The 14,923-nt window shown below is 39.3% G+C and overlaps 1 protein-coding gene across 4 annotated transcripts in view; it reads right to left on the bottom strand.

The window, feature by feature from the left end:
* SLC39A8 (solute carrier family 39 member 8) overlaps nucleotides 1–14,923 on the bottom strand; it is an 83,715-nt gene that overhangs the window by 38,326 nt on the left and 30,466 nt on the right. For all 4 annotated transcript variants that reach the window (XM_027543967.1, XM_027543966.1, XM_027543965.1 and 1 more), the window contains 4 exons: nucleotides 13,882–14,044; nucleotides 7,013–7,182; nucleotides 4,664–4,786; nucleotides 4,018–4,185 (listed from right to left, as the gene is read on the bottom strand). In XM_027543967.1, the coding sequence (XP_027399768.1) occupies nucleotides 4,018–4,185; nucleotides 4,664–4,786; nucleotides 7,013–7,182; nucleotides 13,882–14,044 (624 nt within the window). The remainder of the gene's footprint in view (nucleotides 1–4,017; nucleotides 4,186–4,663; nucleotides 4,787–7,012; nucleotides 7,183–13,881; nucleotides 14,045–14,923) is intronic.

The following is a 14,923-nucleotide window of genomic DNA, read 5'->3' as shown; positions in this document are numbered from 1 at the left end:
GAAATCCCTAAGTCATGCATTTTAATTATTCTATAACATTTCGTTTGCTCTTCCTATATTCCATAAAAAACATGAATCATGTCGTTATAATCCAGATTGTTACGTAATTTGTGTTCTTTGGATGATAATGTCAAATTAAACTACTTTTCTTAACTCGTGCTTATTATCTTCAATTTGGAAAAACTTCACTCTATCAAAATAGTAAAAGCAGGAATCATCAACAAAATTATTGGGACAATACTTGGACATCAAAATGAACGATGAATTTTACACTCCATGTTCAATCATTGAAGTGGGGTCACCTACATTAAATATATTCTTATCATATAAAAGATTAGAAAATAGCCTAACTTTATTATTAAAACAAGTATTGACTCATATATCTTTATCCATTGTCTCTGAAAGCAATATCTGGTCCTTGATAGCATTTTTAAATTTCGCTTCTTTCCATTTTTTTTAATGCAATGTGAAGAGAAAATTGAAAATAACCGTATGCAGCTCAATTTGTTTGCATCTCTCTCCACTAGAGTTTATACCTACAACCAAAACGGCCAGAAGATAGTCCCCAGGGGAAATGAGCATCAGGACATTTTATGTGGCTCATCTCAAGGCCTGGTTCATGGCAGTCATCCTGGCATGTTCCTTCTCTGCTTGATGTGTGCTTTTCATTTCTAGAAGTAGATTTCCAGACACCCAAATTTATTCTGTTCTCTCATGAGACTGGTAGCTTACCCAGGTTGACAATTCCACAGATGTTTCTGTTCAGAATATTCAAAGAACTGTGCCACTGGTCTCCAGAATTGATGTTGGGAAACTCAGTGCCATTCAGCTTCCAGCTCCCTTGTATGGGACCAATTTGGTTCTTATCAAAGCTTTTGGAACATTCTTTTCCCAAATATTTGCATGGCTGTTTCTTCTTTCTCATTATCCAATTCTCTGCTGACCTCTTAAGGGACTATTCGTGATCAAAGAAGCCTCCACGTGCCACCCCCACATCACCCACGATTTTCATCAAATCTATGAAAATTTGATGAAAACTATTTTATTTTTATCAAAATAGTTCATGCTTCCTGATATTTTCTTTTATTTATTTATGGCAGTGCTGGATTTTTGTTGCTGTGCTTGGGCTTTCTCTAGTTGCAGCAAGCAGCGGCTACTCTTGGTTGCTGTGCTCGGGCTTTTCACTGAGGTGGCGTCTCCTGTTGCAGAGCATTGGCTCTAAGGGTGTGAGCTTCAGTAGTTGAGGCTCGTGAGCTTTTAGAGCATGGGCTGGGTAGTTGTGGCTCAGGGGCTTAGTTGCTCCCCAGCATGTGGGATCTTCTCTACCAGGGATCAAATGTATGTCTCCTGCACTGGCAGGCGGATTCTTAACCACTGCACCACCACAGAAGTCCTCCTGATATTTTCTTGTTTATTCTTTTCTATATTGTCTGTTTCTGCTGAATGTAAGTTTCACAAGAATTTGTCTGCTTCTAAATCCCCAGTGCCTAGGATAGTGAGCAGGTACTCAATCAGTATTTATTAGATAAGTGAATGAAAGCCTATATATTAGCACTAGCACCAGAAGTAGAGAAAGTATGGACTTTTGATTGGTATTTCTAAGTTATGTAAAACAGGATCATGTCTAGGACCACATCTGTCAGAACGCTTGTACTGACCCCAAACGTGTCTTCTGACTATTATGAGTTATAAATTAGGAGCCCTGGGACTTTAAAACTAAAGTAAAACTTTTGAACAGTTCAATTTTATTTGCCCTCAGAAAGCAGTGACCTTGGGCCAAATTACCTTGTTCCCCCTACAAAAATTAATATTTATTAAGAGTTAATGTTACCATCTTGATTCTAGTAGAGCAGTGACAAGATGAAGGTAATCCAGCAAGGCATATAAGAGTGCAAGCTTCAGCATCAGATGGCCTCAGTTCTGATAGAAGCTTCATCATTAGGAGCTTTGTGTCCTTGGGTTTATTTAACATCTCTAAGCCACAGTCTCCTAATTATAAGAGTGCTTGTCTCCTGGGCTGTTATGAGGATCAAATAAGATCATTTATCTAATGTTCTAGGAGTAGTCCTTGAATATTTAATAAATGTTAGCTGAAATTATTATAGGAAATTATCTATTTGAACATTTACATATTCTTTGCAAAGTCTTGCCTGAAAGCATCATTCATTAAGTTGCATGAAATAATTTCCTCTCTTAGCTTAGTGTTCACACAAAACTGCCTCTTGAAATACACTTGAGATTTTCCTTAATCAGGTGGGAAGAAGTATAAGGCCAATCATGCTCTCTTTCCAGAAGGAAATTAAGGTCATCTGCACTAATAAAACCTCTTCCAAATATCTTTTTTCCTGCTTATTTTTCTCAGCTGACTTCCTTTTGATTTTATTTTTAATTGTCTTTTTTAATATTGTATTTAACTTTGTAGCTTATGGATCTGCCATTTATGAACTGAGAGACCCTGGAGAGGTTATTTAGCACCTAATGCTCTACTTTCTTAATTTGTCAAATGAAATGGACACCGATGACACTAGCATCCCAGTCTCCTTTTATAATAACCTCTCATCTGCTGCATCCATACTCCCTTGGGGTCATACAAAGGGCCCAATCCTCTAAGCACTGAGATGAGTCTAAAAGTGAACATTAATTCAAGATGGACCAAGGAGACACCTGCCAGAAATTGCGTATTTAGGACTGAAAGAGGCAGGTCAATTCCATCTAGTAGCTGAAATTATAAAACATAAATCTCGGGAGTTGCTAGTGGCTATGTTTCCAATTTATGAAGGAGCCGGTCCACCATGAAAGAGAAGAATGACTCTAAAGAGAGAGGAGAAGGAGGGAGTCCTAATGATTCTAATGGTTCCGGGGCTGTGGCTTGGCTGTCCCTTTAGACAGCCCACTATCTTCCCAATAAATTCTCCTTTTTGCACACATCATTTGGGTATGACGTCCAAATAGTTCTAACACAGAGAAAATAAACTCTCCTTTTAGTTCTAATAGTTATAACATGCAGTCCTAACACATAGAAAAGAATTCTACTTTTAATAGTTATTAAGGAAAATGAATGAGATAAAGTAAGTGCCTGGTGTACTGTGTATGTGTGTGTCCTCGGTAAAGCATGACTCTTTGAGACCGTATGGACTGTAGCCTACCAAGATTCCATCCATGCGATTTTCCAGCCAAGAATACTGGAAAGGGCTACCATTTCCTACTCCAGGGGATCTTCCCAACCCAGGGATTGAACCTACATCTCTTGTGTCTCCTGCACTGGCAGGAGAAATCTTTACTACTAGCTCTACCTGGCCTATTACTCGGCATATAATTCTTGCTCAAGAAATGAAACTTATTAACATTATTTAGAAAATTGAAATATAAATAATTAACAAACACAATTTAAATTTTTTTTTTAATTTTATGGCCACACCGTGTGGCATGTGAGACCTGAGATCTCTGACCAGGGATTGAACCCGTGTCCCCTGCATTGGAAGGGCAGAGTTAACCACTGGACCACAAAGGAAGTCCCTAAACACAATTTTCTTAGCTTACAAGTCTCCTTTCAATTTCAAAATCACTCAAAAGTATTCTTTGGTTTGGGATCTTGAAAGAATTGCAAAATAAGAGAAATGCTCTGAATTAATTTTGCTACACATTACTGTGTAAATCTAAGTAGTTCTTACATAGTTAAACAGTCTTCAGTTCAGTTCAGTTCAGTCGCTCAGTCGTGTCCGACTCTTTGCGACCCCATGAATCGCAGCACGCCAGGCCTCCCTGTCCATCACCAACTCCCGGAGTTCACAGAGAATAGTAAAGCCTCTGACCCAGAAACTCACAATTTCATGCTTAATTCATGTGTTTGTAGTAAATACATGGAGGGAAAGTGGGAAAAGTAACAGACTTGCATTCTACTTTTCCCACACCTACAGGAAAAAGCCTGACACATTTAAATGGGCAAAATACTAATGTAGCTGCATGCACCGCAGGCTTCACAGAGGGTAAGCGATGCGGTAGAGAGAATGACAATACCTGGAGAGATACCACACTGACATTATCAAAAGGGATGTGTCCATTAGGCTCTGTGACAGCTGGATTTGCATAACATGTCACACCATTGATGGCAGGTAATGCTTTAGGTTGATGAGTTTTTTCTTGAGGAGGACCAAAGTCATTATTTCCAAAGTGGGTGTGATCATTCTACAGGGAAAAACAAGAGAGGAAAATGTTACAAGAAGAAACAAAGATTGCTCATGCAGGCAAGAGAATTTAATGGTTTTTATCTATAAGAGAAAAATGTAGTATAATCTTTTTAGATTAAAAAAAATTCTCTCCCTTTAAATGTATCCTCATTTATTAGATTCTGTTGTGGGTTGTTTTTTTTTTCATGTTTTAGAGTACATATACCTTCTGATGTTAATGAATATGAGAGGAAACAAATTATGTGCATCTGTTATTGGACATTAAATTGTTAGTATTTACTCCAAATTCTACAATAAGAATCAACTGTTCCTCTTATACTTATCAATATATTGATTCTTTTCTTTCTGCTCATATTCACAAGTCTAATAACTGAACTGTTCACATAACTGTAAGAATAAAATTCCTGCCTTTACATGCCTATATAAAGTAACTTTAGAGGGTAAAACATCAAACATTTAAAATAAAGTCCATTTACCTGACCATACGTCTTCAATAACATCTTTAGTGTTCTTTCAAAAAAGAAAAGGATGTAAAATCCGCCAAACACAGCAACTGCCTTCTCAACATAGTTGTTAACTTTAGGATTGAATCCAAATGCCTAAGGCAGAAAAAAAGGCTTACGGTTAAGATCAAATAATTTAATTTAATTCAGTATATAATTTTCACCACAGTTCTAAGTCCATCCTTCACATCCAAGTAATACTGGAAAATTTACCTGCCAAAAATCTGAAATTTGAATAATCAAACTATAAGAGATGGCATCGAAGTCTTATAACCAGAGAAAGCTCTATTAAATAAAGCCCCCAGAGTAACTTATAGTTTCCTAGCTATAAAATCTTCAGCAATATTGGCCTAAAAAAGTAAACTTTTCATAGTAAAAAAGCAGTACTGATTCCTCTATTTATAAGATAACAGTAGATATAGGTCATAAAGACAAATGAGACATTGATTACCCTCTTTTCCTAAAAGTAATATATTTTCCCCTCATATCCAGAGTCAAATTTTTAAAGCAAATATGGCAGCTCACTTGGATTACTGTTTTCACAAGAGATCTTCTTGAATGTAGAGGATCCTAGTAAGTCCTACAGAGATAAATTAAGAACTGAGCTCCAGAATAAAGAAGAAAAAATTTAAGATACCAGGCACACAGACACACACGCACACACAGACACACACACGCACATACAGACACACATACACACACACAATGATAATGAAATAATGCATCATTTAAAGAACATAGGGCAAGAGCAAGAGCTTGAAATTATAGAGCCAAGAAGTTCTAAGCAGATAAGAATTACAAACTTAGAAGACACCTGGGTTCTTGTTCTACATTTGTCTCTGCGGGGGAGACCTCATGTCTCATCTTCATTTCAGTAGCTTCTCTGGACCTATTTATACAGTGCAAAATGACATAAAATACCTGCTCCATATACCTAACACAGAGGGTATGAAACTAAAATAACAAAGGGGAAGTAATTTTGCCACAAAAGGAATAATTATGCAAATTGGGGTTATTATTAAACAGATAGATTCTTTAGTGTTTACATAATTCTCTGAGCACATCCATCCATAATTCCCTAATTAACACAGAAAGGCAAAAAAAATATCTTTAAGTGCTACTGAAGAAGTGTCTTATTTTCCTAGTAGACATTTTTATGTATTATTACATTTTCAATAAAAGAGAAAACTTCAAAATCATAAAGGTACAATCCTCAGTTCACATACAATATCAGTTTAATTTAATTTGACCCACAAATCAGATGAGTTAATATATATGTTATATTAAATATGGTCCATGTATAATATTACATGTAATGTTTTTATTCAGAAAGTCTGAACTATAATCCTGGCTTTGTTACTGAGTATAAGTGATTTAATCTCCTTGGATTTTAATTTTTGCAATTTTGGATTTTAATTTTTGCAATTGAGGGTTTGAAGTACATGTTCTCCTAGGTCCCTTCTAGATATAATACTATGACTTTAAGAAGTTACATCCCCACTTTCATACAGTTATAATTTCCTAAAACTTATGAGCTGAAGGTGGTACTACTTTCTCTCTGTTTGGAGCTCCGCCTTTGTATGTACACGGGCTGGAGTAATGTCATCCACGTGTGCATGGATTTCTCTAGGTCTCCTTTGTGGCTCCTTCCTATTAATGTCTTTCTCTCCTTCCCATCTCTTTGCCTCTAGTCATTCTCCTCCCTCTGCTTCTATTCCCTATATGACCACATTATACATTTGAAGTAAAACGTATATATCATGTGCTGATTAACTCTGGGCAATGGCATCGGTAACACATAACATTAAAGGAAAAAGTAAGCTGCTATTTATTTATCGGCCCTCAATTGATTTTTTTTCCACAGTCAAAAAAAAAAAGAAATGAAAAGGTTTGTCAGCCTTTTTCTAATATGTCCTCTGATCTTCCACAGCAGTTGTAAATATATGAAGGAATTTTGTTGTATATGTTTAGTAAATTAGATACTGTGTGCTCTCCAGAAATAAATAAATAATAAGTACAGAAAATCAAATTTGCTGAATGTGTGACAGAATGGAGTTGTTAAGGCCCTCCAAGGTGTCCCGGGGCTGTCTGAGCACGTCCTGGTGTCTAGCCACCCAGAAGATGAATTTTCTCCCTGACACTGACTTCCCCAGAGTTTGGGACAAGCTTTTCCATTTGCTGTGATTCAGCTTTTTCTTATCCAAAACACTATAAACCAGACCATAAAGTGCTGCAAGAATTATGGAGGCTTAAAATGTACAAAGTGGTGAAACATTTAAAAGCAACAATTATTCACAGAAATAAACAGCCCAACCTCCTTACCTCTGGTATAAGTTGGAAAATTGCATTTGAAAATAGAGTCCCAATGGCCAGCCCCACAAAATAGGTCAGAATCTTAGGGAAATAAGATTTCTTTATCAATGGAGTCAAAACCAATCCGAGGAGAGATGCCAGATTAATAATTGTCACTGAGAGGAATCCATATCCCCAAACTGTGGGTGAGAGGGAAAGAGTGGAAATTAATTAGTGCAAAGGAGCAAACGACATCTTACTGTACATTAAGCCTGAAATGTGTTTCTTCTTTAAAGGCTTTTCAAGGAGAAGATATGGGGGGGTGAGTGCAAGATAGGGGTCGAGATGGGTGGGAGTGGTTAGCTTCAAGATGACCATAGTTGCTGACACTGAGCTGGTCATAATCACTCGTTTGCAGGCGCCTGTGGACAGCACCTCCTCGGGAGAGGAGCAGCTCAGCCCCCCGCCTGGGCCTCCAGGGAGCCCCAGTGTAGTGAGCACTCAGGAAGGGAGCATATGGCAGCGGGGGAGAGTGCATACCTTGCACAACTCACCCTACTGGGCTCAAAGGTGAAAATATGCTACACACATAGATGGGGGTGCATTCTTCATATCTCCATCCCCAGGGCAAGGCACCCTAGTGATGCTTAATAAATATTACTTAGAATGAAATGATTAGATGGCATCCTAAGGTCTTTAGCCAATGATATGCATGACCTTTGGGCCTCAATATCTCCTCAGTTATCCTAGAGGAGATGGAAGACAAAATGGGAATGTGAGGAACAGCCTGTGCGAACTGTGCAGGTGCCAGGGTAGGACAAGCTGAGACACAAGTTAGCCCCTGGAACTGTCTGACATTAGCTTTGCCCATGGCCTCACTCACGGCATGCAAAGGACAGTGTGAAAAATTAGAAAGCTGCCTCTGAATTGTCACTTCTTTAAAATGTCCAGAAAGCATTTTTAAATGTTGGGGGGTTTTTTTGTTGACACTATCATTGGGGTACATGTTGGCGAGTGCTTGCCATGTACCATGCTAACTGACTGCTGCTAAGTCACTTCAGTCATGTCCAACTCTGTGAGACCCCATAGACGGCAGCCCACCAGGCTCCCCCATCCCTGGGATTCTCCAGGCAAGAACACTGGAGTGGGTTGCCATTTCCTTCTCCAATGCATGAAAGTGAAAAGTGAAAGTGAAGTCGCTCAGTCGTGTCCGGCTCTTAGCGATCCCATGGACTGCAGCCCACCAGGCTCCTCTGTCCATGGGATTTTCCAGGCAAGAGTACTGGAGTGGGGTACCATCGCCTTCTCCGTGCTAACTGACTAACCTGTATTAAATCATTTTATCCTCGCAAATCCCTGTGAGGCTAGTACTATTACCTCCTTAATGCAGTTGAAAAAACCAAGGCACGTGGAGTTCATTTGAATTTATTTAAGTTGCCCAAGTCATGAGAATAGAATAAGAGATTTAAACCCAGTCCAGTCCCAGGACCCACATTCCTTAGCAATATGCTTTATTACTCCATAGAGGTGATCTAATTTTTAAAAAGCCCAAGACTCAACAAAACAGTGAACATTTTATATTGTGCTTCCTGCATACAGGATTGCTGACCATTACTCTAATGACTCTAACTACAAATAAACAGTCCTAGCAAATGGAGCCTAGAATGTAGACCAAACGGTGGTTTCTGCCAACAAGGTGTTTGAACCATTGGCTTGGGGAGGCTAGCAGGAACACATATACACAAAGCAAAACAAGGTAGCTTGGGCTGAGCACCATATGAAGAGGACAGATAATAAATGTTACAATGTTACCACAAAGATCATCACAGCACCCACCATGCCTTTATCTTCCACAGATACTTTCCTATCAGTCCCAGACTCCTGACCATCCCTAGAGTTATCTCACCAGACTCTGAAGATCCACCTTGTTCCCATTTGTTACCTTATCGCCTAATGCAATACTACCCACACCCCTCAGCACTTCCACTTAGAGAAAGTTCTCAACCCCACCTCTTCCTCCAGAGTATAATCTGTGTGGGTAGCCCTTAGCACAAACATCCTTCTATCCATCACTCGCCTACATGTGTTCATTCTTTCAATAAATATTTATAATCTAATCAGGTAGATAAGATATATACACATCGAAACTAAAATCAAAAAATCAAAATGCAAAGAATTTTTTGAGTATCAAACAGAGGCAAAGCCACTACAGGTATTAAGCTCATCAGTTTCCCCCTGAGATATCCTATTCCACTACCCTGGTCCACTGTCTCTATAAACAGCAGAAGCATCAGGATCAATTCCAATTTCTCACTCCCCACAGTCAATTCCAAACACAATTAGCAACCAAACTCGATCAATTCTGCTTGAGATATTTCACTCATTTCTCCATCCCATCGCCTGTGCCTTGAGTTCAGGCTCTTGTCATCTCCCAGTCTTCATCGGCTGCCTTATGACAGCCTTCTGTCTGGTCTTCCTCTCCCTACTTGACACAGCCACCAAACTCATTATCTGAAAACAGGATTCTGATCACCTTGTGTTCCTATTTGCAACTGCCCTTCATATAAACTGCCACACAACCTTGACAGTACTGTTTATTTACCCCCTTATCAACATGGCTTTCATGGAGACACAATGTTTTCCATATACAGAATATCTTTGCACTGTGATTCTTTACCTAGAAACACCTTTCTGTCCTCATTGCCTGACAAACTCACACACGGCTCTCCACACCAATGATAAGACCTCCTCTCCTCCATGAAGCCTTTCTGGCTCCTCTGGGAGGAGATCTCTTCCTCATCCAGTTCCCCACAGCTCTTTGAAGATATCTGGGGCATTTGCCATTTCTTGCGTGCCACTATCATTTTATCACTTATATATTTGTCTGCTTCCTAGGTGGCACTAGTGGTAAAGAACCCACCTGCCAATGCCGGAGACACAGGATCAATCCCTGGGTCAGAAAGATCCCCTGCAGGAGGGCATGGCAACCCATTCCAGTATCCTTGCCTGGAGAATCCCATGGACAGAGGAGTGTGGAGGGCTACAGCCCATGGGGTCACAACGAGTCGGACCTGACTGAAGCGACTTAGCACACATGTATGCATATTTGTCTACCAATTATAAGATTTTCAAGGACAGGGGCTATGTTTTATTCATCCTCAGAGCCCAGAATGTTGCCCAGCAAATAGCACACATACCTTGATGAATTAATGAATGCCATATTTTCAAGGCACAGCCTAGAACTCTGTCAAAAAAATACCAGTTCATTTGCTAGTCCAATGTTTCTAACCTTCCTTACTATCACTGTGCACATTTATTGGAACCACCTGGGGAATGGTGGGAGTGTGTACCATTACACTCCAGGCTCACAGCATAGCTTTCCCTTCATGTTGTTAGGGCATTACTCAAGGGGAAAAAAGATCCATTCATCCACTCAACTTGAGCACCAAAGAACGAATTAATATCAAAATATTCCTTGAACCTCTCCTTCTACACACGGGACTCCCTTTAATGATCTGTTTCAGAGAAAATCCTTTCTCTCTGCTTCTCAGTGAGCTCTGAAGGATTATTAATACATTTTCAAGGAATATTAGTAACAACAGCTAACGTGTACTGAATGCCCATGATGTGATAAGACTATTCTAAGAACATCATCTTTTCAAACTCATTTAATTCTTTTATTTCACAGTTTTTAAAAGGATAAATTAAACCATTTAACCCATTCCCTAATGTCTTAAATAAATGTAGTTGTTGTTTTTTTTAATTTAGTAAGTAGACATGATATAAATTTTAGTTCATCTGGCTCACTGTTATACAACAAAACAGGAGTCAGGAGCCCTGGGCTCTCATCCCACTTTAGGTATTGTACCTGAAGGAAGCCATTTAACCCCACTGGAGCACAGACTTATGTCATCGGTTGTATTACAGAGTTGGACAATGTGATTTTCAGGGATACTATTAAGGGTAAGATACTATTATTCTTATCTGTTATTTGAATTGAAAGGCATTCTGTAACTAAAAAAAAAAATGAGGCAACTTTAGACCATTAACTTACTGCTAAAATATAATTAATCTCCTAGAAAATGTGATTTACCATCAGTTTATTGCACTCACCAATATGAGTTTGTAAAGCACATGAAAGGCAACTGCAAAATCACAAAATATGAAGTCTCAGATTATGTGAAACTCTTATCTGCTCACTGAAATATCAGAGTAAATGTACTCATAAAATCCTGGTATCATGACTCTTTCAGTTCAGTTCAGTTCAGTCACTCAGTCATGTCCAACTCTCTGAGAACCCATGGACTGCAGCACATCAGGCCTCCCTGTCCATCACCAACTCCCGGAGTTCACTCAAACTCATGTCCATAGAGTCAGTGATGCCATCCAACCATCTCACCCTCTGCCGTCCCCTTCTCCTCCCACCTTCAATCTTTCCCAGCATCAGGGTCTTTACAAATGAGTCATGACTCTTTGGCTTGCTTTTATTTTGGTTTTTCATTCCCTTGAATGAGCTCAAAATTGTCTCTGTATTAAGTAAACTGTTATATAAAGAATCCAGGGCATTTCATTATTTAAAAAATCATTTCTGTGTTAGAAAAGAATAGTCTTACATGGGGGCCAAGGAATGGAGTCAACCTCTGAGCACGTGTGTAAGAAGAGCGAAGGCACATTCTTCCTATTTTCTGCCAGGCACTGTTCTAGGTACTTGCATATGTTAACTCATTTACTATTTCCAACAATTCTACAAGGAAAGTACTATTACTATCTCCATTTTACAAATGAAGCACAGAGACAGGCTGTGTAATCTTGAGCAAATGATTTTGAACTGTGTCTCAGTTTCTTAGGCTGTAGAATGGGAATAACTGTTCCTTCATCATTTAGTTGTCCAAAGATGAATTGAGTTAACATATAAAAGAATTTGGAAAAGTGGCTGTTACAGTAAGCACTACATAAAAGTTGGCTATGATCATTATTTTTGCCTTCATTGTTATCCCTGTTACTCATATATACACAAAGGAATCCAAAAGTTGGTAAAAAAAAAGGCACTTGCTTTGTTGAGGCTTCCCTTTTCTTCTCCATTTTTACTCTATGTTCTCTATCTCTTTATGTTCTCTATCTATATCCACATTAGATGTGCTCACTCAGACCAGTGGCTCCAAAGACCACTAGGATGACAAATCTCCAGCCTCAACCTAGTCTCTGGATGTGTGTATCCACTGTCTACTGGACATTGCCCCTTGTGGGTCTACATCAACAGCTTACACCAATCACATCAAAAATACACTCACCACTCGCTTCCTCCACAACAAAGTGCTCCTCCCCAGTCTTGTCCACCCCAGGATACAGGTGCAACAATTTATACAGTTTCTCTGGCTCAAATTTCATTCATCTTTCCCTCTCACACATCCAGTGCAGAGGGCAAACCACATTAGCACCATCTCCAAAGTCCACCCTGAGTGCCCACATGCTTTGACGATCAGTCATCCGACCCTGTGACCTCATGGATTGGGATGTTTTCCTGGTGAGAATACTGGAGTGGGCTGACACTTCCTCCTCCAGGGGAGCTTGACAACCTAGGGATCGAACCCACGTCTCCTGGGTCCCTGCGTTGCAGGCCAGTTCTTTACTGCCGAGCCATCGAGTCATTGGGGAAGCCTCACAGAAATCCATCCTGAATCTGACCGTATCTCCTCACTTCTCCTCTCCCACCTTAGATCAAGCCCTCATCAGGCTAAGCCCCCTACCCCTGATCCATTTCCTTTCTTCTACTCTTGCCCCATAACAACTTACTCTTCAAACTGCAAGTAGAATAATCTTTTACAAATCCAAATAAAATCATATCACCCTCTTGTTTAGAACCCTACAGTGTCTTCATACCACATTCAGAACAAAATTCAGTTTACCACACCCTACAGGCCCTCCCTATCTGGCCCCTGGCTACCATCTCCTTCTACTCTGCTTCCTGCTCACTGTGCCCAGACATGCATGCTTTCTCACTGATGCATAAGCACATGCCAAGATCATCCCCGAGCTTATGCTGGTATTCCCTGGACCAAGAATTTTGTCCCCCAGAGAAGATCTAGCCATGGCCCTCTCCCTCCCCTCAGTAATCCTTAATAAACAGAAAATAAAGGAACAAAACAAAAGAGAATTAAAATACTCACGTGGGGCAGGTAACAATCGGAGAATACCATGAAATTGTAAAGTTAGCAAACAGCACCTCAACAGTTGGTTTATCTCACTCATGAAAGAATTCTTCCACACATTTAAGTATGTGAACTATATATTAAGAATATACTCACTTATATTTTAAATTTTCTTTACAATTGTTTTTTAATGCAATAATCTATGGCAACACTACTATAGGCACTTAAAATAGTCAGTGGCATTTTCTTTCATTTTTGAAAATCAAAGCAGTAATAACTCAGTACCTTAAGATTTAATTTAGAATCATACTAGCTCCCTTTTCCCTTTACTGACAGTGACAGATAAATTGACAGGTTTTAAAATAATATGATAAGCACAAGGTAATGGAAAAGGATCAGTTATGACCCAAATAGTGAATGCAAAAAGTGTAATGTGCCATCCAATGTACACAGCATAAAACATATATTGTTTAAAACTAGACCAAAATTTATAAAATTTTCAATTGGTACCAAGTAAAACTTTGACTCCATAAATAGAAGAGCATAACTTTTGAGGCATAAATGAGTTCTAGTCATACTTACTCTGAAAGATTTCCAGAATATAAGTTGGTTTTTGTTTTGTTTTGTTTTGTTTTTAACCAAGGGATTCTGTGCAGATTGATTCAGAGCAATAAAGCAGAAGTATCTTGATTTCATTTCAGACTAGCCCCCAGATTTTTCCAACAAATGAGAAAAAAACTTCCAACATACCCTCTGAAAGACTGGGTTTTGTTTTGTGTTTGAGCCTTTCCTTGCAAGGGTGAAAGTTCAGTTGCTGTAAGACTGCTGGACAGATGACAGAGAAGTTTGAGCTGGTGATCTGTGTAACATTTGAAAAGCCATGAAGGGAAAAGATCTCTGCAGCTGATAAACACTGAAACAGAAGAAACAAAGTAAACATATATGTGTCAACACAGCAAAAGTCTGCAGCAAAGATACCATAAAGAGATACAAAGTATTTTCTCTAGACACTCAACATTACTGTTTATACACAGTTCAGTTCAGTTCAGTCCCTCAGTCGCCTCCGACTCTTTGCAACCCCACGAATCGCAGCATGCCAGGCCTCCCTGTCCATCACCAACTCCCGGAGTTCACTCAGATTCACGTCCATTGAGTCAGTGATGCCATCCAGCCATCTCATTCTCTGTCGTCCCCTTCTCCTCCTGCCCCCAATCCCTCCCAGCCTCAGAGTCTTTTCCAATGAGTCAACTCTTCACATGAGGTGGCCAAAGTACTGGAGTTTCAGCTTTAGCATCATTCCTTCCAAAGAAATCCCAGGGCTCCTCTCCTTCAGAATGGACTGGTTGGATCTCCTTGCAGTCCAAGGACTCTCAAGAGTCTTCTCCAGCACCACAGTTCAAAACAAGCCTACTGTAAAAATGTATAGACCTCTATAATTGTGAAGCAAATCACACCTCTTTAATGCTAGAAACTAGAAAAATGGCCAAAAATTTTTTTCTTGATCAACAGCCTATCTATAGCAGCCAAAATGTAAGTTTGGGGATTTCCAGGATTCTAAAAATATTAGCAGTGAACCAATTCACACAAAGAGGTCTAAAACAACTTTATATCCTCAGTCTTCCATCTCTGTTTTTCTTTGGTTCAAATAGGTATTTCATGGAGGCTACTGAAGTGGCTCAGAATAGCATTTCTTATAGACAAACACACCTGGTTCCCTTATAATTTCATGATTAAGAAATTCATCCATCCTAGACTAAAATAATAAGAATCTTAATATGTAAAAGTTGTTTGA

The sequence above is a fragment of the Bos indicus x Bos taurus genome, chromosome 6 (assembly GCF_003369695.1).
Source record: "Bos indicus x Bos taurus breed Angus x Brahman F1 hybrid chromosome 6, Bos_hybrid_MaternalHap_v2.0, whole genome shotgun sequence".
In the NCBI taxonomy this organism is placed as follows: Eukaryota; Metazoa; Chordata; class Mammalia; order Artiodactyla; family Bovidae; genus Bos; species Bos indicus x Bos taurus.
This window is presented reverse-complemented; position numbering and strand designations above follow the sequence as displayed.